The sequence below is a fragment of the Lepidothrix coronata genome, unplaced genomic scaffold (assembly GCF_001604755.1).
Source record: "Lepidothrix coronata isolate B3197 unplaced genomic scaffold, Lepidothrix_coronata-1.0 Scaffold16, whole genome shotgun sequence".
NCBI lineage: Eukaryota > Metazoa > Chordata > Aves > Passeriformes > Pipridae > Lepidothrix > Lepidothrix coronata.
In genome coordinates, this window is record NW_016690196.1 from 5,720,822 (window position 1) to 5,747,046 (window position 26,225).

Below are 26,225 nucleotides of genomic sequence, written 5' to 3' on the forward strand. Positions count from 1 at the left end.
TGTTAACTTCAAGGGAGTGTTAAGGCCTATATCAATCATATTTCTGCTGTTGTATCCTTCACCCATTCCTGACTATTGCTCTGAAACCCCTTTCTGGCACTGGGAGGGTTACTTGCAGTAGAGACTGTAGTTTTAAGTGACCTGATAAAGAAATGAGAATGGGTGACTGTGCCTCCTGTGTCCTTAACAGCCTCTGTTAACATCAGTAAACCTAGTTGGATTTGTAATTCCATTATAAGGGAAATTTATTTTTCATTATAGTATGCAATCATTCCCTGAAATATTGAGTGAGTTCTGATTTTCTTTTCTAGCTTTAACGAATCCTCCTGAAACAGCCAGATGGCAATGAGATGTTTCAGAGTTACACTGGGAAGCAGTTGGGGGCAGAGATTCTCTAGGTTATTCCAACTACACCTTTGGAAATCAATTTTTTTAATAATAACCACATATTCCAAAGGTTTTTAATTCTTTATATGTAGAAAAACTGTGCTATGATTTTATTTTATTTTTATTTTTGTGCTTTTCTTGCATTGAACCGTTGATGGAACATAATTTATTTAATTTATGTGGATGACATTTATAGTTGTATTTTACTCATCCATCTCTGCAAGTGTGGTTGGATACTATTGTGGCACGATACAGACAAGTTGTTTATTGTCCTAGTAGAACAGCAGTGCTTAATCGTACAAATGATGTAATGGTTGTGGTTGTTGGCATCTGCAGTCAAGAGATGCAATAGCAGGTTCTGGCTCAGACCCAGTCAGCCAGTTCTTCATCCAGTGGAAATATTTTATTCTTCATTTAGAGTATTATTAGAATAATACTCTGACCATTAGGGGTCAGATAGGCTGTTTAGAGGATAGTACTGTAATGTCAGGACCTAGGTGTGTGCTACTTAAGTAGTTGTCTCATAATTGAAAAAAAAACAATGCAAACCTCCAATTTTACATTGAGAATTACTTGTTGATTACTACATGGCTGTCTTTATACTGTTGTCAAGAGAAGACAGAGATTATACTCTTCCATGCTTTATTATTATGGAGGATGGTAATACTTACAAAACTGAAAAGTCAGATCAAATCTTTTCCGTTCCTACATTTCATGCTCAGCAATTTTCAAGGGGTAGACAGAAAATGCAATAGCTTTTCTTCATTTTATTTTTTAAAGAGCTGATTAAAAACTATTTTATTTTTTTCCTCTTGAAAAAAACACTAAGTCAGATGAAGCTAGATAGCTGGCTCTGTGTAAATCACACCAGTAATTTAGGCACTCGGAGGAGGATTTTGGGACGGACAAAAAGGAAAAACATGCCCAAGGTGGGATTCTAGCAAAAGTTAGCTGCCAAAGTGCAAAGCTGTGATCTTGAAAAACCCTGCTCAGCTGCTGGCTAACTCTCAAAATAAGTAAACCAAGCAAATACTCTACTTACTTTTTTTTCCACTTTAAATAAACAGTCTTGGAAAGAGACTGAACCTAGGGCAACCATGGCTCGTGTGGCCTGACCAGTAAATTAGAGAGCCGTATATCTCTGGTTCACTTCAGAAAACTTTAGGGTTTGCATGATAGCCCAGCTCTTGCAGGAAGGGCTGAGGCTGCTCAGCCCACCCCCAGAGCTAGCTGTTACAATGCCTTCTGCTACAATGCAGAGAACGGGTTCAAAGCCAAGGACCAGAGCCCAGGTGTGTACCCACCTCTCCCTTTTTCTTAGATGAGTGCTCTCACTGCTTACTGATGTGTGAAAGGATTAATTTCCCCTCAATTCGTGGCAGGTAGGAGCTCTGTGTGATTTCTGGAAAAACAGCGTTCTATCAAGAAGTGGTTCTGCACCACCAAGTTCAGAGGAAAGTGCTTTCTTCTGGCTAGGAGGAAGGGGCAGGATTTAATGCTTGTACCTCTCTGCTCTAGTTTTCTGTCGGCTGACTTGGCCTGCAGCACTGTGTGTGCACTGGCGTATAGAAACTCACTGTTCAGTGAGCTGTGTTTATGTCCTCCAGGGTCCTTCTCTCAGCTTCAAGGAAAAGAGCGTCATGCCTAAATCCATTTTTGGATGGGATCAGAAAGAACCTGGATGTAGGAACACATTGAAAAATAATAGCATGGAATCATAGAATTGTTTAGATAGGAACAGACAACTTTTAGATCATCAAATCCAACTATCAACCCAGCACTGCCAAGTTCACCACTAAACCATGTCCCCAAGTGCCACATCCACATGCTTTTAAAATACCTCCAGGGATGGTGACTCAACCACTTCCCTGAGCAGCCTGTTTCAAAGGAAACCCTTTCCGTGCAGAAGTTTTTCCTAATATCCAATTTAAATTCCTCTCCTGGTGAAACTTGAGACCATTTCCTCTCATTCTGTTGCTTGTTACCTGGGAGAAGAGACTGACCTCCACCTCACTACAACATCCTTTCAGGTAGTTGTAGAGAGTGATAAGCTTTCCCCTCAGCCTCCCTTTTTCCAGGCTAAACAACCCCAGCTCCCTCAGCTTGTCCTCATAAGGCTTGCATCCTTGGCTGAATGGTATATCTTGAATGTCTTCCATGCAAAACACTGCTGCATGATTAGAGCAGCCTCAACACCACAGGACTCTGAAGCTGGGTCTATAGATAAACATTCAGTGCAGGACACTTTTCCAGGTGCTGGGATGCAGTGTGCTGTACTGCTAGAGCATCCCTGACATGTCAGTGGTCTCCTAAGTGGATCAGATGAGCAGCTTCCATATGCCAACTCTGCCTGGGAGGTTGAGAGACTTCACTGATGTAGCTGCAGGCCAACCTCTGCTGTTTGGCCTCAGCACCTGGCAGCCAGTCTGGGCATGGTCAGCTCAGTAGTGCAGACCTATCCTGAATGGGCAGCAACTTCTCCTCCTTCCAGGAGGTGGAAGTTGTGTCAGAATACGTTGGCCCTTCCTTTTGCTGAAGAAGGAGCATACCTGCCCATACCGTGGGCGTGAGCTGGTGGCTGAGGTGGCAACAGCAGGGCCAGCAAAGTTGCCATAGCCTGGTGTCACTTGGGTGGCTGGATCACAGTGGTGTTTCCAGGGCTGCAAGCTGACAGAGACCTATGTCAGAGAGCACTGTGCTCGTTGTAACACTGGCCTTTGGGAGGGGTCAAGGTGGGTTAGTAAAAAGGATGAAGGATGCTGGTCCTACCAAGACTGAGTTTGCAGTACAAGGTCTGTGAAATGGTGGGTTTGAAAAGTTTGGTATTTGTGGATGAATTAAAGCAGGTGTATAGTTCATTAGTGCTTTGTATGACCAACATTAAAAAGTTAATGTTACAGGTAATGACTTCTGAAACTGAAATTCCCAAACTCCTGTATTATTTCACTTCAAGGACTCTTTTAGTTCTACTCTTGGCTTTTTTTCCTAGAGAAATTGTTGGATGTACTTTTTATTGTTTGTCACATTTCAAAAACTTGTTATGGTCAGGCACTAGGGGGGCTTAGTTACAGACGGACAATAAAATACTGATTTCTTCTCTTTTTTAAATAAAATCTGTAAAATTATTACTGAAAACTTGTAACAAAGTATTCTGTGCATCTTCAGGTAAATGGATGTTTGATATTTAAATGCATAGAAGATGTACAGTTAAATTTAGAAGTTTCTGTATATGTTCAGCTTTCAGTGACTGTTCAGCTACCGCGGGAAGATTTATTTTTACAAGCTTCAGGGGCTGATCTTCAGGTCCTTTAAAAAATTGCCTCCTAGTTTAATGTTTGCTATGAACTTCATTAAACACTTATGCAGTCTGTGCCAATTAAGACCATTAGCATTACCATGAACCAGTAACCTTAGGGGAAAAAATGGTTATGCTTAAAAACATAAAAGCAGGGTTATTACAAAAAGTGACTTATCAAGTGTAAATAAGAATGACCTGAACAAAATGTGCGTCATTGCATGTGCATGCCCTCATTTACCATCTGGTTTCTGTTTTATGACCCTAGCTGCGGATTTATTTTGTTCTAGTAGACAAACAATTGGACAACACTTAGAAACACAAGTTGGAATGTAGGAAAAACTTACAGTGATCTTTCACATGCTCTGTATCATGTGGGGGAAAAGCAGTTTGCAGAAAAGATGAGTTGAACTGTAAATATTGCATCCTGATAAGTCTTCCATATAGTCGTACAACATATAGTCATATAATTATGATTTTTTTTTGCTTTCCTCAGATTTTCATTGAAGTCCAACTAAGAATGCAACCAGCAAAATAAAGTGAAAAATCTAGGCATCTGAAGAAGCATCCTTCTACTTGGTGAAAATGTCTCTTATTTTTTGACAACTATTAAAGGACAATGGGGTCAAACACACTTGGGAAGTCTGCAACATTAGATGAGCTTTTGAACACTTGTATTGAAATGTTTGGTATGCTTTCTCAATATTTTGTTTTCTTGTTCTTGAAATTAATCTTATAAATATTGCTGTTCTCTAATTTAACCAGTCTTTCTCTTGGCAAACAACATTTCTATTCTGCAAAATTTTCCATGTTTCAATTTGTCCCAGAATCACACAAGCCAGAATTTTAATCACATGCATACTGTATTAAATTTTCTTAATAAGATAATGCACAATGGTAGGTATGGTGGTTTTTAAAATGCTGGCCTTCACCAAGAGAAATGTTTCGTTGAATTATTCAAGGAGTTGTTTCTGGCATTGATCTTTCTTTCTGGCATTGTCTTGAGTAGTTACACAGCTGTGTTTCTGACCAGTCATTTTTGCAAAGGTTTTCTGAATTATCATGCAATAATTGGCAAGAGTATGACTTAAGGCTCATGTAATCTTTTTACTCTTATTAAAATGCGATGTACGAGGTCTGAGGGAAAGTGATGAAAAAGACCTTGATCCATAACACCATTAATCATGATATATATCACATTGCAGTCAGATGAGTTCATGGACGGGCTTAAATGCTTTGAAGTAGAACTTTGATTCACAAAGCTACATTTAGGTTGTCTTGAGATACAGGACAGATCTTGATTGGAATGAGGTATTAATTTTTTTCCTGTGTGGAGAGAAACAAGTATCTAAAGGTGAGCGAGAATAAATAATTGAGGGATGGATAGATCTTGCTACTGACTGCAGTGAATCCCCAAATATCCATTTCTGTAGACCACCATCAAACTTGTTGTTCTAGAACTTAATGAAAGTATTGGCAGAGTCCATACACTTGTTGGCTGTTGGAAATAGTGGCTCTTCTTGTAGACATGCACTCTTGACAAGTGTAGTCCATGTGTGGTTCCTGTTTCATACATCATATCATCTACAGTCTTCTAATGACAGACAGAGAATAATCTAACATTGCAGTTGTTGGGGAAGACTAATGGTAGTCCAGTCTGCCAGGAAATAACCCTTTGTGTAGTTTCAGTGTCCACATTGCAAAGGCACAAGGATCTCTGTAAGATAGCTGAAGATGGGACCCTCGGCACAGATATGAGGGGCTTTGCCATTGCATTCCTTGATGCAGATTCCTTTTTTAACAATTTAGTTGTTAACTTAAAGCTATAAAGCTGCAATAAAATAAATATTGGAAGTGGTTATAAATAAATCATCTCCCCTCCCTTTTGGTGGGCTAATTTTGGATCTGTTCTGTGGATTACTGGCAGTGTCTTTGTATAACATTTAGCATAGTGCTGTCCACGCCCTATGTTTTTACCTATGGCCAGTTATCTACACTGGTTTGGGTTTTTTTCTCTGTTTAAATAACCGTCACTGCATTCTAGCAATAGTTATTGCTAAAGGAGCATTTTTGTGCTTTGCTTATTTTTCTACCTCTTTGGTAGATAACGAGCCAACATTTTCACTTTTGATCCCTTCTATCTGACTCTGCTTGAAGAATAAAAGCTCCCTTCTGTTGTAATGTGGTTAACTCATTGTTTGTCTTTTGCAGATGACAAAGGAAACCAGTGCTCCAGCCATTTGCCAAGAACCTTTCTTTTAATGCATCGTTGGTATCTGCCTTCGACAGAGCTGGCTGGCAAACTCCTGTCCACATATCCTTTCACAAAGTGTTGCAAATCCACATTACAGCATCAAAAGCAGATTATTTCTGTGACTGCATGTAAAAATATGTCAATTAATTAGTGACAAACAAGGTTTAGAGGTGAATTTTTTTCAACCTAAAAGATGGAAGTTTATGAGCTTCTTTATGCTACTGCTTGTAGAGGTTTTCCATATGTATAAGAATATTGACTCACACTTTACATTAACTTTGAATAACTGCAAATATGTGGCCGAGATAACTTTTCAAATGTATCACGGCAGGCTGGAAGTACTATGAACTGTGATTGGTATCTAAGCACTTACATGTGATTTATACCTCTTAAATCATAAGTATTATCATATTTGGTTAGCCAGAGCTGGTAAGAAACCTTTCAACAGAATATTCAGAATAGTAAAACAGAGGCATTTTTGCTAGGGGGAAAAAAGTTGGCAGCCAGAAAACAGTCTTTGTCCCCTAAGATGCTATGAAAGTGAATGAAATATCAGAGCATACTGTGTTTTTTTCTAGAAGAAAAGATACTGGTTTTAATTCAACTGGTTTAGTGTCAGTCTCCAGTGAATAAAAGCAACATTACTGAATCAAGGCACACAAAGCTTTCTTTAATTAGCATACATATAGAGATGCCAATGGGGAGAACTGCAATGAATTCAGATTGAAAATCTGCTACTTCATGAGGTAAATGCACTTCTGGTCCTCCAGCATTTTGGTTTTATGCTTCTGCTAATACTAACAATGTTATTTAGCTTGTTTGTGGGGTTTTTACTTGATCCCTAGTCTGCAGTGAAGAGTGAATTTCTATGTCTTGAAAATAACTAAGTTGAGCCATCCAACTTTTAAAGACGCGTGACAGCATTGAGCTAAAAAGCTGACTAAAAACTTGTGCTGTGATCTATCTGACACATGGGTGTGATATCTCTTAGAGGGAGAGAGGTTCAATGCCACACAGAGGAGAGACATCTTTTGCCTCCAGATGTAATCTAGTGTGGGAAAGGAAGACTGTTCTGGACTTCAGTTCATACAACCCCTACATAATTTATGATGACAGGAGTGTGTTAGTAATGCCAAAGTTGTTACAGGTCGGTTGTGTTCTGAACCTTTCACTGACTGCTCTGACCTTGTTTCTATGGGAAAGCTTTCATGTGTTAGGCTGTTCTTGTGTAGGAACACTTCCCTGTAAAAGAGGAAGCATGAATTTTGAAGTTAACATGATATAACCTGCTTCCTTCAAACAATTGTGTTACAGTTTCATCACTGAGAGGAAAGGAGAGGAGTTATGAAAAGCAGAACTGATAAAGCCTTTTCCATGCCCTCTTAAAGCAGAGGAGGCTTATATGGTTTACATGTAAGCTTACATGGATTACGTCTGGTTTACACAGTTATTGTGGTAGAATTGCCACTCAAATTTACTGTTTCGTTTTCATTGAAAAATCTCTTCTGAGCAAACAAAGTGTCTCACTTGAACAAGGGCTAAGTGCAAGTGTCATTGGGGTGTTCTGACAGCATGAGTTAAGACATTTTTGTGTGTGTCACCTGAGACATCATTTTAATTTTGCATTTCAATAGAATGCTGCCTTGTTGTGCAGTGGTGAGTTAAGCAAAGAAAATTATAAGATAAGGTGGCTTTTGCCACTTCAGTGTCACAGATAATTACAGAAGCAATAGGATGAGGTAGTCTGCACTCTGCCCAAAGACAAGTGGGTCTGAAATGTGTCCTATGAAATAAAATGTATGTATATGTATGCAGCCACTGAACATTATACCTAAGTCCCTGGGCATCTCTTAATTGCTGTCTATGGATTTCAGATACTGGATTTTGGAATTTCCTGCAGAGTTTAACTTGGATCTTGGGCTGATTCGTTTGACTGAAGAGTTTCGAGAAGTAGCCAGCCAGCTTGGATATGACGATCACATCCATCTTATTGATATCTCCAGCATGTAAGGATGTCATAAACTACAACATCTTTGTGTCTGTAACAGCAAAATTCTAGTTCTGTACAAAATATAAAAATATTAAGGGCCATCTTGATCCTGAAAGATCAAAAAAAGCATTTGCAAAATATATTGTCTTTAAATCTGAAGCTACTAAAAATTTGAAATTCTAGTTACAGTTTCACTGTAAAGAGAAGACTCATCTTTGTGTAAGTTTTTCATGTAAACAGGAAATAAATTATTTTCCTAACAAAGCTAGTGCCAATTAAGTGATTAAAGTTACTTTTTTTTCTATACATTTTCATACAGAATAACAACTAATGCAGTGACTGATGTGCTGTGTAAATCTTAGATTTTCTCAGGGAAGCTTTTTTGTTCTTTCATCAGTAATCTGTTATTTTTTGTAGTGGCTTTCTGTGTACTTCTTTTCTATGATTTAACTGGATAATCTTTAGCATTCACATTTGTAGTTGTATTGCATCCAAATGATTACACTACTATTTCCTTGACATGCTGAAATAAAAGTTACCTTTTAAGAATCACCAGGTAGAATTTGTATCTCACCTGATATTTTAGATTTTCTTTTAGAATATGACATGTACCTGGTGATTTTTCTTTATTGAAAAATGTCCTAGTAACCTGGAAGGACAGCACTGCTAATGTCAATGAAGATTGCAAGACTTCCTTCAAGAACAGTACCAATAAAATCCCATGAATATTGCCTCTTGAATCTTCATTTTAAAATATTGACCTACTTAACATTAAAAATTAACCATTTTTAAGGATAACATCCTTCTGCTCTTTGAAGTGCTTTTACTGTACATGGGTAGGAATTATTCCATTGCTTGCAAGCAAATGATTTGCCTTTTTCCACCCACTTCTTATTGTTTTGTTAGTTGTTTGGCTGTTTCTGTTGTTCCATTATTTCAGGGACCTGTGATCTTACAGAGTGAAAATTAATCCTTGATGTTATGCAATTATATTTTTATTCTGTATCAGAATTTGGTGTGAACTGTTCTGGTATTTCCAAAGCATCTTTAATTATGGCTTCCTATACCATGGGGAAAAATTAGTTGTCCTTTGGTTGTGTTGGAAACCTGCTATTATTTATCATTTGCAGTAGTGCATCCAAAACTCTTTATTTTCTGTTATGCTCCTGAACAGATCTTACTCAGAGTGTTTGTTGTGTGCTGGATGTCACAGATCAGAAAATTCATGGTCTGTTTATTGGTAATTTTACACAAATATGTTCCACCTGTGGGCTACACTCACATATACCCAAACAAGATTGAGACTTATACCTATTCTGTTGCAGTCCTTCCTATGACTGGATGAGAAGAGTTACACAGAGGAAGAGGATTTCCAAGAAAGGAAAAGCCTGCCTGCTGTTTGACCATTTGGAGCCCATTGAGCTAGCTGAACATCTCACTTTTCTGGAGCATAAATCTTTTAGGAGAATTTCTGTAAGAAGCCTACAACTTTGTCACTTGCAATTAAGAGCCTGTCTTTAAGAAGTGTTCACGTGGTTTAACATTTATGATTTTTCTTTTCCTCAACATTCCAATGTAGTAAATCTTTATAATCCCTCATATGATGTACATAGCCATGGCTTCACCAGCACTTTCTAGACCTTTTTCATAACTGATGCTTTTAGTGACAAAAGCTAATTTTGTGGAGATATTCTGGGCAAAAATTACTGATAAAAGCTACAGTAGCCATGTCACAGCAATTGATTAATAGCATCATCAAAAATCTTCATGTGTTTTCTTTTTCCCTTTGAAGGAAATAACTAATTACTGTTCAGAAAACAACAGAGTCTTTGTAAAGAATATTTTAAGAGACTGAGATATACATTGTCCTTCTGTAGTCTCTGTTCACTCCCAAACACTTATTCAGAAACTGTCCTTTTATCTGCCAACTTCAGGTTGCGAGGGATCTCAGGAGGCCTGAGATCCTGCCCAAAGCAGGGTCAGCTCTGAGATAGACCACGTTCCTCAGAGACTTAGGCAGTTGGGTCTTGAAACCCTTCAAGAACAGAGGCTGCACAACTTCTATTTCCTACTTCTACCATATAGGCACTGAGGGAAATTCAGGTACAGTTGCTTCTTTTCACATAGGATTGTACGTGGGCAAGACGCAAAAATGGGGGAAAATAAAAGTAGAAGCTATAACAAAACAAATGTGCAAGCCAAATGCCAAAAAAAAAAGCTGATTTCTGCTGGTAAATATCCATATGAAAGGGTCACATGATGCCACTGTATTTGGTGGCAAATGCAAGCAGTAAGTCCTCAAGATGACAAATGAGATTTTTTTGAATGTGTTTAGGAGCATGAAAGAAATTGAACTCCAAAACTAAGAAAAATATATGAGGTTTATTGTTTGTTTCAAGAGAGGAAGGAAAAAGAGATCAATGAGGACCTGAGACCAGCCTAAATAGAATAACTTTTGATGTAGTTTAATAATGTTCAAAGGTTAATTACTCTAGACTTTAAATCATGGGAAAACACCCTACCATTATCTGTGCAATGCTAACCTCAAAGAAGGAGGGAAGGACAAGAAAAAAGGCATGGATTTCTAATTAGATTTAAGAAATGTTTTAATTCCTTTGGAGTTCTAGAAAGAAAACTCAAACTTGCAATTAATTTTCTTTTTTTCTTTGCTGTTTCTAGTTTGTCTCTTAATTCTTTAGCTTGAATTTTGCTGTCTCAGAAGTTTCTCTGCAACCAATGAGAGTTAATTATTCTTGTACTACTTGTTCTCTCAAAGATATGTAATTGTAGAATGTGATTAGTCTGAATTGTCTTTGTGTTTATCTATTTAAAAAAAATAAATGGAGAAGGAAGGGCAGTGTTAACTATAACAGTAAACATTTAAAATTATCTGAACACTAAAATACTGTTTTTCTGCAGCTCTGAGACAAGCATCTGCCCTTGTATGTCCTCTAGCAGGCTGGTTTTGATCAGCTAAGACCAAGAATCCCATCTTGCCTGGCACTGCTAGCAACTTCCTACTCAAGCTAAAGTTATGTCATAAGCTACTGCAAATCTCTCTTTAAGGGACAGCTGAAAAATGTTTTCCAGACATTTAGGGAAATTTAATTCTTGGGAGCCTATAGAGTATCATACCTTAAGGATGTCAGAATAAAATGTTGTGTTGAGCAAAATATGTGAAAGAGGAAAGTAGCTCATTATGCATACACAGGTTTCTATATTTCCTGACACGCAAACAAGTTGTGAGTTAACATTTAAGTAAGAAATGAAACAAAAGAACAACAAACAGCTTTTAAGAAAGAGTTGTTGTGCAGTGGGGTCTGATGACCCTGAGTCATGGTCACTTTCTAAATAAGAGGAGCTTTAAAAAGAATAAATGATCAAAGTTTCAAATTGATTCTTCTGTTGTCTGCCATTTTACTGAAAATGCCTTTTCTCTATTAGTTCACAGACTACCAAAGCTATGTGATCCATGGCTGCTTGGAGAACAATCCTACTTTGGAGAGATCTATTGCTTTATTTAATGGTATCTCCAAATGGGTCCAGCTCATGGTTCTCAGCAAACCAACACCCCAGCAAAGAGGAGAAGTAATCACAAAGTTCATCAATGTTGCACAGGTAGGTCTTGCGTATGAGTCTTTTCCTTCCAGTATAAAGCAGTAATATAAATAAAGATTGCAGTAAACAAATTAGCTGATGCTCTTTGTGCTGCTTCCTCAGTGAATAGCTTGGTCAACATCACTGAAGGTTATTTGTTCAGGTGTGGCATGTCTGCATTTTTTAACTAGTAGACATAACTATACAACAATTTTTCTTTGTTGTATGCTAGCTGGCAACTGTCACTATTGTGTGTTTCTTGTTGAGCTGAGCTAAGTAAAAACCAAAATGCAGAACCGTTCTGCTGCATCTCCTGATTTCTGCTTTGGCCATGATAGGTTGTTTCCTTTAGCATGTTGTGTGACACTAAATAGCTGATACATGTATTTCCTTAACTTTTAAATACACATGATCAATCTCTCCTGCAGAAGCTCCTTCACCTGCAGAACTTCAACACACTGATGGCCGTTGTGGGAGGTCTAAGCCACAGCTCTATTTCTCGCCTGAAAGAAACTCATTCTCATTTGTCTTCAGAAGTCACAAAGGTATGGTGGACTCCAGAATACAGACATATTGAGCCTAATACCACCTCTTTGAGGTCTGATGGGTTCTGCACTGCAGGTGTCTCACCAGCACAATACTTGGATCGTGGCAGGGCATCCTAAAAGGTACTTCAGTTGCATTCCTCTCAGTGGAGCAGGATAAGCTTTAATTGCCTGTGCCAGAGAAGGAAATCACACTGTCGACACCCTGACATGAGATGTGCTCATTTAAAATAGATTAAGGGAATGTTATGAATGCTTTCACAGAGACTTGCTTCTCTGGCTATTTGTAGGACTGGAACGAAATGACAGAGCTGGTCTCTTCCAATGGAAACTACTGCAACTACCGCAAGGCTTTTGCTGACTGTGTTGGCTTCAAAATTCCTATTTTAGGAGTCCATTTGAAAGACTTGATTGCAGTCCATGTCATTTTCCCTGATTGGATAGATGAGAACAAAGTTAACATAGTGAAAATGCAGCAGCTTTCCATCACCTTGAGTGAACTGGTTTCCCTGCAAACTGCTTCTCATCATTTAGAGCCTAATATGGATTTAATTAACCTGCTAACCGTAAGTACTGAACACGTTTCAATTCACTGCTGTTATTCAGATGTTGAGTGTCAGTAGGAATATTCATATCTATAAAGGTAAGTGCATATCATTATCCTAGTTTTGAAAAAGAAAACAGAGAGAATTCAAAACAGAGACAAGTTCACATGAGAAGTTAACGAAGTCAAAGAGAGTTACTGTAGTATGTGATGGCTGGAAGCACCAATAGTGTTGTTATAAATTAATTATTTTAAGAATGACAGAAAGAGGGCTGTATTTATGTTAGGAGAAGCAAAAACTAAGTTCTGACTACTTAGAATTGAGTCTTATGTCTCCTGTGAAAGAGTGGGTGACATGTGGGACACACAAATGAAATTTCAACTTGAGCATCATTCTGTTCTTGCTCCCCTGTGCTTTCCATGTGACACAGTACCTTTCCTATTCAGTAAATAAAATGTTCTTGAATGTTTCTAAGCAGCCACTGCAACTGCTCCTCCTTTCCCCTCCCTTTTCCCCTTGTTAATGAGGACATTTGAGGAGGTTTGAAACTTGCACGCGCAAGTTAAAAGTAAGAATTTGAATGTCCCATTTCAAACCAAAGGAAAATGAGATCTCAAAAAGGCTGTGTAGAACTTTTTTTTTTTAACTAAAACAAAAAATGCCATTTTGAGAAATATTACACTTTATTCCAAAACATATTGAAGTGTGGACCCTGAACCCTCAGGTCAAATCCTGTTCCTATTGAAATGTAGTTATTTTAGCACTGGTCTCAACTGCAGCAGTGTTTGATTCAGCACCACAATTTGTTCAGGTCATGGGCAAAACCTAGTATCTTGGAATTAAAAACAAAACCTGTGAAGCTTGAAGAATAAATCATTCTGGTTTTTATAAAATAGTTGATCTTGCAAGCAAATAAAAGTCACCTGCTCACCTGAGAGTAGTCTGAAAAATGTCATGTTAGATAAAGGACTTTCTTAATATGTAATCAGTTCATGCTGTTTCTGTTCTTGTTATTTAATTTTGTCTTTCAGATCTCTAATCCACACAAGAAAATTTATTTGCTTTCCTTAAATCACTGTAATTCTTTTAAAATACACTTAAAACTAAACAAGGTCTGTGTGTAAATAGGGCAAATTTGAGAATTTTTCCACTGTTTGTTTTGTTGTATGGCATGAACTTCTTGAGACCATGTTTTTCTCTTTTAGATGACAGAGAAAAATCTAAATCAAAAGCCAGGGAAATAATTTTATTATCTCTGAATAGCTGTTACCAAAACAGTCAATGTCTCAGCGTTGTCCCCCACTTCCTGGGGAGGTGGGAACCAAATTCCAATTTTTCCCCAGTCATGTCACAGACTGGAGGTGACTCTCATTACCTAACTCATTATAGGTAAATACCTTTACAGGAAGCCACACTGGGAGGAGCCTTGGATTCTTTCCTTCCATGCCTTACTTCAAAATACTCTAAAATATGCATATCTAGAAAGTAAGCAGTGGTTATAATTTGTGATGGATTTATGCTGGAACTGATCAGGTACAGAACTTTACTCTGTGGAGGCTGACAAATATGAATCTGAGCTACCAAGTTGGTGTGGATATACCCATGGATTCATTGTAATGAGGACTGGGAAAATTTGGAGAAATAGGAAAACCTTTCTCCAGTTGCACCTTTTGTGGAACAAGTCCTAATCCTGGTTAGCTGGGCAGGGAAGATAAACACCATATGTTGACCACTGCAGTGCTCTCTTAATTTAAATTTTAGACTATAAAGGCAGACATTTATTGTCTTTTTTTTGTTTCTTTACTGATTGAGGGTTGATTTCTTGTGACACTCTTCCGCTTCCTGGTCATTTCTTACAAACTTGGCTGTGAGTTGGGGGGAAGTGGAACCTCAGGCTTTAGGGAACCGAGCAATAAAATAGTAAGTCCAGAAGGGCAGAAATTAGACAGTGTGAAGTGAGAGATGGAAGCTGAACTGCTGCTGCCACTTTCATTAGCTGTTCTCTCTTTTTGGTGACAGGCTGCTTTCCAAAAGGAGCAGAAACCTTGAAGGTTCATATCCATCACTGCATCAACCTGAGTTCATACAGTATATCTAGTTTTCCTTTCTGAAAAAGAAATATTTTTCTTGGGTTTTTTAGTTTTCACCAAAATGACAGGGATCTTATTTGTATTTTTGTATTTAATTCAGTGTACTTCATTTACCATGAGAAGTAGTTGTGTACATGATGGGTAGTTCATCACTTAAGATGCTCTGATATATTAATTCATAATATAAATCTGCTGTTTTTGTTATATTTGAGCTATTCTGATTGTAATAAATGAAGTTGCATAATGCAATGTTGATTCAAACCTGATCATGGGCTAGACTTGTTCTGCTTTTTACCTGTTAGCATGATTCCATGGTTGTACCTTCATGTAATGATGGTGACAGCCATAGATATCTAGGTAGACAGCTGTGGGTGTTCTAAAACCTTTCCAGGGTGATTCTCTCTTCATATTAGTCACTGGAAGTGTGGTTGTATATCAAGTACATTTGATAGTGTGGGAGTTTTGATTTAAGATGGTGACTTCTGGGAAGGAAAAAAACCACATTTTTACAAAAAGTTCCAGAGTTTTGGTACGTATCATAATATGAATATTCTTGTTTTTCTTCCAGTATGTAGGTTTTGTCCTCATCTATGCATATGAATAGAATACCTTTCTTTTTTTTTTACAGTGGTCTCTCAAATAACATAAGTCCAGTAATAATGGACTTACATAGTAGATTAAATGTTTCTGTCTATCTTTTTGTTAAACAGAAAGTTTTAAATTAGAGGCTGGAGTCAGAGAAAGAGGAGAAGAAAAGGATTGCAACCTAAAGCTGACAACAACTGACAACTAAAAATAGTTGACCTTGCCATGTGTAAATGGTCTTTTAGCAGATTTAGCCTCCCTTGCTACCAAAGTCATCTTGAGTTTTCAGAACCTGAAGAATTAACTATTCTTTTTATTCCTAGGTCTTCCCTCTCTAATTTAAACTGTAAATTTTTTTCACATTTTGCCTTATTTAGAGAAACTCCCTTTCAAATCTGGTAAAGGCATCTATATGCATAGAGTGCTTTTCATTTGCATGTGAATTGGCTGACCCAACTATTTGTTCACTTCTGCTGTTTTTCCATTAAGCAGCTTCTATCTGGGCAAGCTTTTAGTAGGTGTCTTGTCCTGATAAGCAATGTGTAAATCTCTTGCCTGGCCTCCCTCCCTTGCAGTGTTACCTTTTACACCACACTTAGCCAGTGCTAACAGCCTGCCCTGTGCTTGCCTGACAAGTAAATCACTGGGTGCTGGTTTGCTAGTCCAACAACTTGCACAAAAAGATAAAATAGGCGTGTGGGGAAATGCCCTGTTTCTTCTCTTCCTCAGTGATGGAGCCTCATTTGCTCTGGGGGAGCTGATGCCTTTCAAATGGTTTGGAAATGGTGATGTTTGGGGAACATCTGTTAAGACCTATGAAGGGAGAGCTTGGCTTAAAAGCTGGAGTGAAAGCCTGATGGTAAACTTTAGGCCATCTGGTCAAGGGGCTTACAGCCATTTTTCAGATGCCATTGTGTGTATAGACCAAAAGGGTGAATGGGGAACAATAGGTCTCTGGCTTCAGTGGTAGCTGCTGAATGATCAACAATTTGGAAAGCTGATCTTCTCTAGTCTTAAACGTCTGCACACAAACTTAGAAGTCTGCTTCCCCCCATCCCCAACCCTCTCCACCCCACCCCATCTTGTTGTTGGCATAAAAAATCAGCTTCTATCTCAAAGAATTTTAGCTTTGAACAAGTGGCTGAAAGAAGCCAACATTTTGCATGGAAGTTAACATCCCACAAATAAGGGAAAAGTTTGCTGTATGGACAGCAGTGACATATATGCCAAGTTTACCAGCATAGGAGACTGCAAAAGCCGAGGGAAAAGCAAGTCCTCCCTTGTCTTGTGTAAATAAGTCTGAGTTACATGGGCAAGCAAAATAAATCTCTCACGACTCAGCTGCCAGTGAGCCAGAGTATGTTACATGAAGATGGACTCACTTCTTAATGCCTGCTTGCTCTTTGTCTGTGTGGTTATTCCTCCTTTCTTGCCCTATTGGCCACACTCGCTCCATCTCCACCGACTTTGTACTTGATTCTGTACCACTCTCTGGAATTCAAAACATGGAGCTAAGAATTAGTAAAAGAGGACCTAGCCATGAGCTTGGCAGTGCAGCAGAGAGGAATAACAGCTCTAATGACATTTTTGTCATTAGAAAACTTATTTTTCATAAGGATGCTTAAGGGATTTCCTTACCTGCTCTGCAGTATTTCTATATTGTTTTTATTTCACAATGTGAATAAAAGCCCGTGAGTAAATGTTTCATCACTTTCTGTGGATTGGAAGTGGATCTCAGTCTCTCAACTAGACCACAATGTATTTATGCTAACTGTGGTAGAACTTATCTGGTGCCATCATTTTTCCCCCACTATTTTTAGGTCTCAACAGCTATTTATCTAACCCGTTCTGAGAGTATATGCAAATGACTGGAAAGTCCCAGTCATTTGTACAGTCTAGTGAAGAGAATGAGAAATACCTAAACAATCAAACTGAAAGTCACCGTCCCTAACTTGTGTTCAGTAAGTTCCACTTAGAAAAAAAAATCATACATTTCTGATCACTCCCCTACCCTTCTCAATCCCCTCAAAATTGCTTGGAAAAAAATAGGACAGCAATGAAAGTCAAATTAGAATGAAAACTGCCGCTCGCTGAAAAGGTTGTCCTAGGAAAACTCTTATTACAGTTTATGCATCAGAGCAAAACTGTAAACAAAATATAAAATATGTGCTCATGTAACTGCATAGTCATCATGCTTGTAATTTTTTTGCTAACGTATGAAAGTTCTGAGCTAGACAACACCTTGTCCACTGTGTGTTTACACATCGTGCCTAATGAAGCTGTAACCACTGCTTATAAGGTTGCATAATTCAGGGAAGGGGAGATACAAGCTTGTCAGTAATACTGATGCATTTCCACTCCCAAATCCACGGCCTGTTCACCTGCCCTGTTGAGAAAACTGTACTCTTTCATAGGAACAGGACAATGCCTTTTGAACTAGCAATTCTGCTCTCAGTCCCAGCCTGACCTGATAATATCACGTGCTCCGATTGAGTTCTACTTATTTTATACCACCAAGGACCCTAAGAATACAGTCACTGAATAGCTAAGTACATGAACAATAATTGTTACAGCAGCTACTGGTTCTATGTTATCTTTAGGACAGGCCCTTTCATAACCCTGTGGCAGCAGCATGCTGGATGGGAAAAGGAACCTGCAGGACGCACAGACTTTTGCTGTGCCCGTAACCAAATTACAAAGCGCAAAAATCAGCATAGTGTTACAGCTAGACAGAATTATTAATTCAATCTCTAGACATCTGTAAAGCCATGTGTTCACTCCGGGAACCTGCCTGGGGAAGGGGCACAGCTTCTGTCTTACTCATTGCATAAAATTCTGTCTAAAAACACTTGGTTCCTAGAGTTCCTAGGGTTGGTTCTGCAGTACAGTGTTGCTGGTCCTGCTTTTTACTTACTTCGTACTTCCGGTTCTTTAAAAATAACCTTCTATCACAGTTGTTTTGTCAGCTGCAATTCCATCTGCCTGCTCAGGAACACGCTTTTAACAGAATCTTTGCTTAACTGGGAGTTTGTAAGGTGGATGATAACTTCAGATCACGTCAGTTACTCCAAAGTCAATTCATGTAGGCACGTGATCACAGGAAACATGTAATGTTTGTTTCCTCTCATTACAAAACACTAGCTGCAGTACTTTTCTCCTTCATCACTCCAAAAGAGGAGGAATTTACTGCAGACCTGCACCAGCACAAGACCCCACCTGCCAAAGCAAAACCAGAGATTCACCCTACTTAAAACATAGTTATGCCCCTTCTTTTTTCTCAATAAATCTTCTGGGTAAAGAATGGGAACACGGAAGAAAAATCTTTCATTTATCTAAAAATACAACCTGAAAGGCAATTTGCCTTACTTGCTGAGAGGAGATCAGGAGCAGGCCAGGCTGAGCTATGTGGGACTGGTCCTGCTGGAGCACCCTGCTGCATCAACAGCGGTAGCAAACCCAGCTTGCCTCTCCCAGGCCTGTGTCAGTGCCCTCCCTGTGTTCCAGAAAGGGCTTTTTGCACAGACTGGTCTCTGCAGAAGAGCTGCAGTGCTATAACCCTTCTTCAGGAATAACATTTGACTGGAATACGATATGAAATCCTTCCAGCTTAGCCCCTCTACAACTATTTTCCTGAAGATTTTGCATTCAACAGGTTATTTCTCTGAGATACCTCATGACCACGGAGCTGCTAGAAGAAAGTGGTTTGCATAAGGGTGATCTTTGGGGCCAATGTCCCTCTTTGCATAAGGTCAGCATGCAGTCCCCCTCAAAGTGTGAGGATGAGGGTTGTAACAGGCCTTGAGCACAGTACAGACATGAGCAGCAATATGTGTGTTATGTTAGCTCCGAAAAAATCTACTTTTCCAGCAGCTGCATGCAGCTTTGGCATGCATACTGAGTTCTGAGCAGGAAAACTTTTTGTTTAGCTTCAGTGGAAGGTATATCTCTATTTACAAGCCTGTCATACTCAACCCAGTCTAATAAATAATACTGGTTTTCCCTCTTTCTTACACATAGCTGTCTCTGGACCTCTATCACACTGAGGATGATATCTACAAGCTCTCACTGGTGCTGGAACCAAGGAACTCCAAATCTGTAGGTCATCTTTTACTACGTTTTGACATACTGCTTATTTTGTCTGCATGCAGTTGATTATTTTTTTAATGATGGTTAATGTGTTATTCATATTCACATAAACTGGGGTATTTTTAGTGTATTCTATACAAGTGTTTTCTATACAAGCTTTATGGTTGTATAGAAAATACAGTTATTATTTATAGATTTTAGTGGACATTGGGAGAAGTAAGTAGTGGAACATGCCAGACTTCATTATTAATTACTTTTCAACAAAACCTCTGCAAGTCCTTGAAAACAGAGTTCTGCTTTAGGTATAGATGTCTTTTGTAACATCAACTACTTATTGTGTGACTCTTAGTTCATTTTCTGGATGACTATGCACTTGTATAAAATGACACTGAATTAAAAGATTTGTTTAAGGTAAGGCAAATAATTAGCTGTAATATTTTAAAACTGTTTGTTTAAGTATAATCGCCTGTATCTTGGACTCTCAAGTAATGTTCAAACATCAGAATAGACATTACTCTTTTTTTTTTGTTATATGCAACTGAAAATAATACTGCGTTGGTGCCATTTTCTTTATTCTTCTCAAGTCTGAGAATACAAATAAATCTCATAATTACCAGTTGAATTTCACTTAAAGTGTTATTCTTTCTTCCATTGCCAAAGTTTGGGAATTTCGCTTCCCTCTGAGCATTTCATCAAGGCATTAACATTTTTATTACCCATCATATCCAGCATATATTGCTCTCAGGCTGAGCCCTCTCAAGTCTGTTACCAGTAGAAACTGAGGGTGGCTAGAAGTGCTTCTCAGAGTGTGAGAGCAGAGTCCAGTAGGCTGAAGTCATGCATTGCAGTGCTTTGTAAGGTTTTGAAGTATCCTTAAAAGCAAACAAGGAAGCAGAACCCTTTAATTTCCAAGTACAAGGTTTCTCTGGGTTTTAAGATAGTTTATCATTCTTGGAGACCAGTTTGAGGACTATGTGTCCTCAAATGATGATGAGCAACAGTTAATGAATATTTCCATAGCCAACACTAGCTCAGATTGAACACTTGGAATTTCGTTACTGAGTCTCCGGTCATTTTGGATATGATTTGACCACAACAGTTCCCATTTATTGCAATCATTTTGGATCCCTCATACTCTCATTACTGCTAGTAAAGTTGAAGTGTTACAGCCATATGCTGCAGAAGGACTAACGTGCCACTACCGTAAATGAAGAAAATTATCACGTTGCTGCTTTGATCTCCAGCCTTAGCTTTAAGCAGGACAAAAGCAATATAAACAGTACTGTGAGCTTTAACAGTACCAAGCAATTGTGGTATACTTCTGCATAGGGATCAATGAATAACCAGTGACATTGAGCTGTTGCAGCACCCTGATGGGTAAAAAGCTGCAGCTGAATCGACAGAAGCGGGACTATTTGAAGCATACTTCTCTTTGATGGAGTGCCAAAGCACACAAGCTATATTTGAGGGGAAAGAATCTGCAGAGCTTTTGTATGTGGAAAAATTTGTCAAAGGCAACGTGGCAGCACAGATATATCACTCCAACTGCTCCTTGATTTATTGTTATATGGTACCACTCCCACACAGGTGCACAACAGAGGAAGTGCCTCATGCTGCTGCAGTCATTTTCAAGGCAAAAGTGGAGCTGATCCCTTAGCATACAATTCTGCTGTCAACAGGGACTTGAGCAAGACCTTCTTTCTGCTAAAACAGTGAGGAGAATCTTCAGTCAGTAGAGCAGCCTAAAATAACACTAAAGAATGACCGCCAGCTGTAGTTTAGCATCTCCCTGTTACAGTGTCTGCTTTTCCCTCCACATTAGTGATCTTCTTGTTGGGAGTTCCTACTAGTACATCTGTGGTCTATAAGACAACTCTGCCCTGTGCAATTACGCCACTGAAGACACACTTAGATAATTTTTTTGCTTTTCAATAGAATTTATGTCAGTGCCAAAATACACAGATGAAAATACTTTCTCAATCTACAATCCCATTATCCCTGTGCTGGTGAAATAGATGGGAGATACAGTGAATCACAAGCAGCGTGACCAGATTCAGTGTTTCTGAACATTCAGTAAAATCAGCTTAGTAGTATTTGGACAGCTGGTTAGCACCTTTCCTCATAGCATGCATTTCAAATACATAAATAAAATCATGATTGTTCATATAAGTCTATGAGTGAAATAGAAGGAAGCAACATTTCTCTTTGGGTAGTGGGCAGTAACATGCAGTTTTCATTGCAAATTGTCAAAAAAACCCATAAAAATTGAATGAGGCTTCAAATGAAATATCCCAAAAGAAAGAGCAAGGCTCCAGTGTGTTCAGTCACTTTCTGCCACTGTGCACTGAGACCAGCAGGTGATAAAAGCTCTCTGTGAGGACTTGGTAGTCTAGCACCATGCTGACACTTTTGATACAGATGCTTTGAGTGTCATCTCTAAAAGACTGCTGCATTTATGAATATTTTTAAAGCGAAAGCATCTACCAGCATGTTGGTCCATCACTGTGCAGTGACATTAATTTTAGAATTAAAATATTCTGCCAGTGCTGTATTCTGCCAATACAGGTTCACTGTATTTCTTATTGCAATTAAGTTCTTTTGATATAGGTATTCTTTATTCCCAAACTTACTTGTGCACATTTGTATGGGTCAAAATCCATTGAGGCGCTGATAAAAGCTGTTCTAACAATTCAAAAAGGAAAAGCCAAATTAATAAAGCAACCCACTAACAAATCCTTCTTTTCTTTTCCAACCAAATACAGCTGTGACCATTTTCCATCTTGATGTCAAAGCCTACATTACCATTGTTATACACAATGATAACTGTAACATCTTTACATGTCTTGTCTCCCTCTCAACTCACACCAATTTCAAGGGTGATAGATGAGACCCAGGTTCTTTGCTCATTAGCTAACATCGGGGCCTTCTGAGATTGTGGACTCTCCCCCTTCTGATCCAAACCATGCTGAATTTTTTCTGCTTGACACTGCTTCACTTGCTAGATGTCCAGTGGCAGATGCAGAAAAAGGCCAGTACGCCTTACAGCTTTTTTCATGCTAAATGGTTATTTTTGAATCCTTACCTGAAACTGTGTTCAGGTTTGTCATACATTTTCCTCTTGAAGAAGCTGAGCTGCATGCCAGAGCTACTCCCAAAGCACTGTAGTGGTGTGGAGGGAGTTGAGCTGTGAGTTCTGTGCATAAAGTGAGCTGTCAGCTACTGTTTTGTCAAGACCAAGCTGTTTTGAAAATAAAATAGTCTGGCTGGTGTTATCTGCAGAGCAAGTCAAAGGTTAACCCCTTTCTACTCAGACTGTCTAAATTAATTAAGCTGTGCATCCTGGCACATCTCAGCTACAAAACAGTAGGATTGCTGAGCAAATGCTGCCTCTGTTTCTGCATCCTGCTCTCTTCTTGGTGTGTCACAGAGCAAGAGCATTAACTTATTCAGTCTGTGGCAGTCCTTCATATGGTTCTTGGGCACAGTCCCTCTGGCAGGGAGTTGAGGGCAGGCTGTGTTGGGGTGGAGAGTTCCTCAGGGCTTTACTGGGAAGGAGAAAAAGGAGGTTTCTAGGCTTGTATATTTTTGATGCTATGTCCAGAGACCCTCCTTCCTTCCATCTTACTTTAAGTCTTGTTGCTGTTAAACTGTCTGGAGACGCCTGTGAGGAAAGTCTAGGTTTGCTTCTTAGCTCACTGGGTGCTGCTGCTGCTTATGGTGTAGCTGCGAGGGGTCACAGCAAGCCCAGCTGAAGCTGTTAGTGGAGGCAAGCAACCCTCTAAAACCTTGACTGATGTTTTGCTAAGCACATTTTTACAGCACGGGGACTCCAGCAATTTGTGGTTGTAGCTCTGATGTTTAGATGTGCTTTTAATGGGAAATTGAACTTCTTAATTCATATTTGAAAATCCTTGCGTTCTGATCCATCTCTCAGCAGCCTACCTCCCCGACGACCCCTAACAAGCCAGTAGTGCCACTGGAGTGGGCATCTGGAGTGGTACCAAAACCTGACCCTACAGTCATTAATAAACACATACGAAAACTAGTGGATGTAAGTATTTGGCATAATATACCGGTCAAAGAGGACAATGGCTTTGATGTTTTCATCATTATAATTAATTTCAAGGTTATCAAGAAGTTGCTATGCTTGGGGTGAATTTCAGACATGTGACAACAAATTTGAACCATTACTAATACATTCAGAAATATTTATTTTATTTCTGTAATCAGCAATGGGATTAGTAAACAGGTTTCTGGATGCAAAGGAGCAGACTTTGAGAAGCATTCAAAATGTTGCTGCTGTTCAGTAGGTTTGTATAGCAAATATAAATTTGAAGGACAAAGTTGAGTTTTTTCCAGCTTTAGCCATCCACTTCATGTCTCATAACAGACTACTGGAAACAAAACTATTCAGAAACAAGGTCTCACACATTAATAGGTCAGAGAAATTTTCCAGAAACCCTAGTTCTGATTTTTGACATGCTGTTACTTGACTGTCCGGAGCATATTACATATGATAAAGATAGCATTGTCTTGGTGTCACTTTAAAAATGTGGACATGAGTTCTTGCAGAATTCTATCTGGGATCTTCCAGCTTCAGTTTGGAAGGTGATGTGTTGTGTTAGCTAATGCAAACAAAACCAAACACTACCAGAATCCTTTGGAGAGAATGACTGCTGCTGTGTTGGTGTGTAAGGGACTTTTAGTGATGTGAGCAGCACGTAGACGTATCAGGAATGTGTTGTAGATAATGAAGCAAGATTTCCTTCTGCTTTTTACAAATTAATAACTAAGTCTGAGAGGAAGTATTATATTCTGACCTTGTCTGTGTTACAGATCATTAATTGGGGTTATGTTGTTAACATAACTTAAACAAAGTCTTAGTTCTCTCACTCAGACTTCAAATATGTCTTGTAGTTTGCTTTCTGTACATGATCTTTTTTTAAAAAAGTTTAATTTTTCTTTTAATGTGGGATGCCAGAAATGCCCGTGCTGTTCCTGTATTGCTTTTTTCAGTGCCATATATGTTGATAAAAATCAGTCCACATTCAAACCTCTCTTTGATATCTTGTTTAAATAGGAAGTCTGTCACAACCCCTTAACCTTTCCAGAATGGCTGGGTGGGGGGTTGTGCTTGTTCCTATGGGTGGGGGAAATGTGGTACCCCATTTCACAATTTTGGCCTGGTTCAGGATGTACGATCTTGAGTTTGACAGGCTTAAAACACGGTCTGGGGCTTTTGTGGGTACTGCTTACTAAAGGGCTCACACCACTCTGTACAGCTGTTTTCGTTTTACCAATTTTTGCTGTTTACTAGCTGCTTTGAGTTGTGCTTTAAGGCATTGTTTTTATTACAAAAAGTGTTGAATGCTACTCGGGTATCTTTGGCTCCTTCTTAATGATGCATTTTTGAGGTCTGCCAGTCATTGGTTACAGGTCTTTTGAAAGATACTTAGAAATTGGTTTAATTAGGTTCTTGTTAAAATAAGGATAATGCAAACACCTTTCAGAGGTCTCAGTAAATTAATTTAGTGTTTTGTCAACCAAATTTTAATCTAATGAGAGAGTTTGTACTTCACGATATGTCTTTCAAATAGTCATGTTGACTTTGACACTCATGTTTTTCTCATTAGCATCACACTGCTGTAGCTTTAACATCCCTTGCACATCTCTGCAAACAGTAAGACAGAACGTAGTAATTGTTCAGCAGCTAAAGAAGGTTTCCATCACTTTATGTGACCTTTTAAATTTGATCCTGTATCTGTTTTTACTTAGTGATGAACTGGAATGGTTTGATGGAAGAGAATGGTTGTTAGATCCAAAGTGCTTGTGATCTGGAGGTCAAAGTATTAGTAAACAAATCAGACTGAAAGAGTAATGTGACACGGTAGAGGTGACCAACTAGTAGTGAAGTCAAAACCATCTGCAACACTCACGGGAAAGCTGCTGTTGTGTTGGTGTTGTTTTCTTTCTTTCTTTCTTTCTTTCTTTTTTTTTTTTTGTGATTAAAAAGTATACTTTAGTGACATTTCCAATAAAGAAGAAAAATAAAGCAAGAACAATTATGTGTGAAGAGCTGGGGAGGACCATCACTAGATAAATACTGAGGTCAAGTTTTCTTTAAAAATTAGCCACTTTTTCCCCAAGAGTCCAATAAATATGGGTGCATCAGAACCATGTAATTACATGGTTGAAGAAGCTGTTATAGATTCAGGATAGGCTAGATATTAGTACAACAATCATTTTTTCTTTTCCCAGTCTGTCTTTAGGAACTATGATCACGACCACGATGGTTATATTTCTCAGGAGGACTTTGAAAGTATAGCTGCCAACTTTCCCTTTTTGGACTCTTTCTGTGTGCTGGACAAAGACCAGTAAGTTTGGAGATTTATTTATGGTGGTTTGGTTTTTTTCTTCAATTTAAAAAACTCATGGAAACCAAATATTTAAGAAACAGTGCCTCTCAAGTTTCTTGTGTCTGACAAGACAACTGAAGGCTGAATTTTCTTATCATTTAAATTCTTATGCTGTAATCAGTTCTTTAAGTCCATCCAGGCTGGAGTCCCACTGTACCTGGTACTTTAAAAGTAATTTAAGTAATAGCTTAATGAAGAATTCCTGCTGGGACTGGGTCAAAACCCTAGAGTACTGCCAAATCACAGTGAAAATTCTGTATCCAGACCAGGTATCAGACTGATGAAACAAATAAGTTGTGTACAGGAACATGAGTGTATGTAGCAGAGAGAGGGTAATAAATATTCTAGGAGTTACATATATTTTCTAGGCAGTTGGGCTTGATAATTCTTGTTGTCCAGAATGTCTGGCTGTGAAGGCTCCTGGTCAGAGGCATA

The 26,225-nt window shown here is 38.7% G+C and overlaps 1 protein-coding gene across 3 annotated transcripts in view; it reads left to right on the forward strand.

Moving 5' to 3' along the window:
• The window catches only part of RASGRP3 (RAS guanyl releasing protein 3), a 59,190-nt gene that overhangs the window by 24,359 nt on the left and 8,606 nt on the right, over positions 1–26,225 (forward strand). For 2 of the 3 annotated variants that reach the window (XM_017806848.1, XM_017806847.1), the window contains exons 2-12: positions 4,179–4,371; positions 5,894–5,996; positions 6,620–6,682; positions 7,811–7,942; positions 9,252–9,399; positions 11,371–11,544; positions 11,952–12,068; positions 12,359–12,634; positions 19,306–19,383; positions 23,309–23,425; positions 25,633–25,748. In XM_017806848.1, the coding sequence (XP_017662337.1) occupies positions 4,302–4,371; positions 5,894–5,996; positions 6,620–6,682; positions 7,811–7,942; positions 9,252–9,399; positions 11,371–11,544; positions 11,952–12,068; positions 12,359–12,634; positions 19,306–19,383; positions 23,309–23,425; positions 25,633–25,748 (1,394 nt within the window). In that variant the 5' untranslated portion in view covers positions 4,179–4,301. The remainder of the gene's footprint in view (positions 1–4,178; positions 4,372–5,893; positions 5,997–6,619; positions 6,683–7,810; positions 7,943–9,251; positions 9,400–11,370; positions 11,545–11,951; positions 12,069–12,358; positions 12,635–19,305; positions 19,384–23,308; positions 23,426–25,632; positions 25,749–26,225) is intronic. The other variant, XM_017806849.1, reaches the window with a different exon arrangement.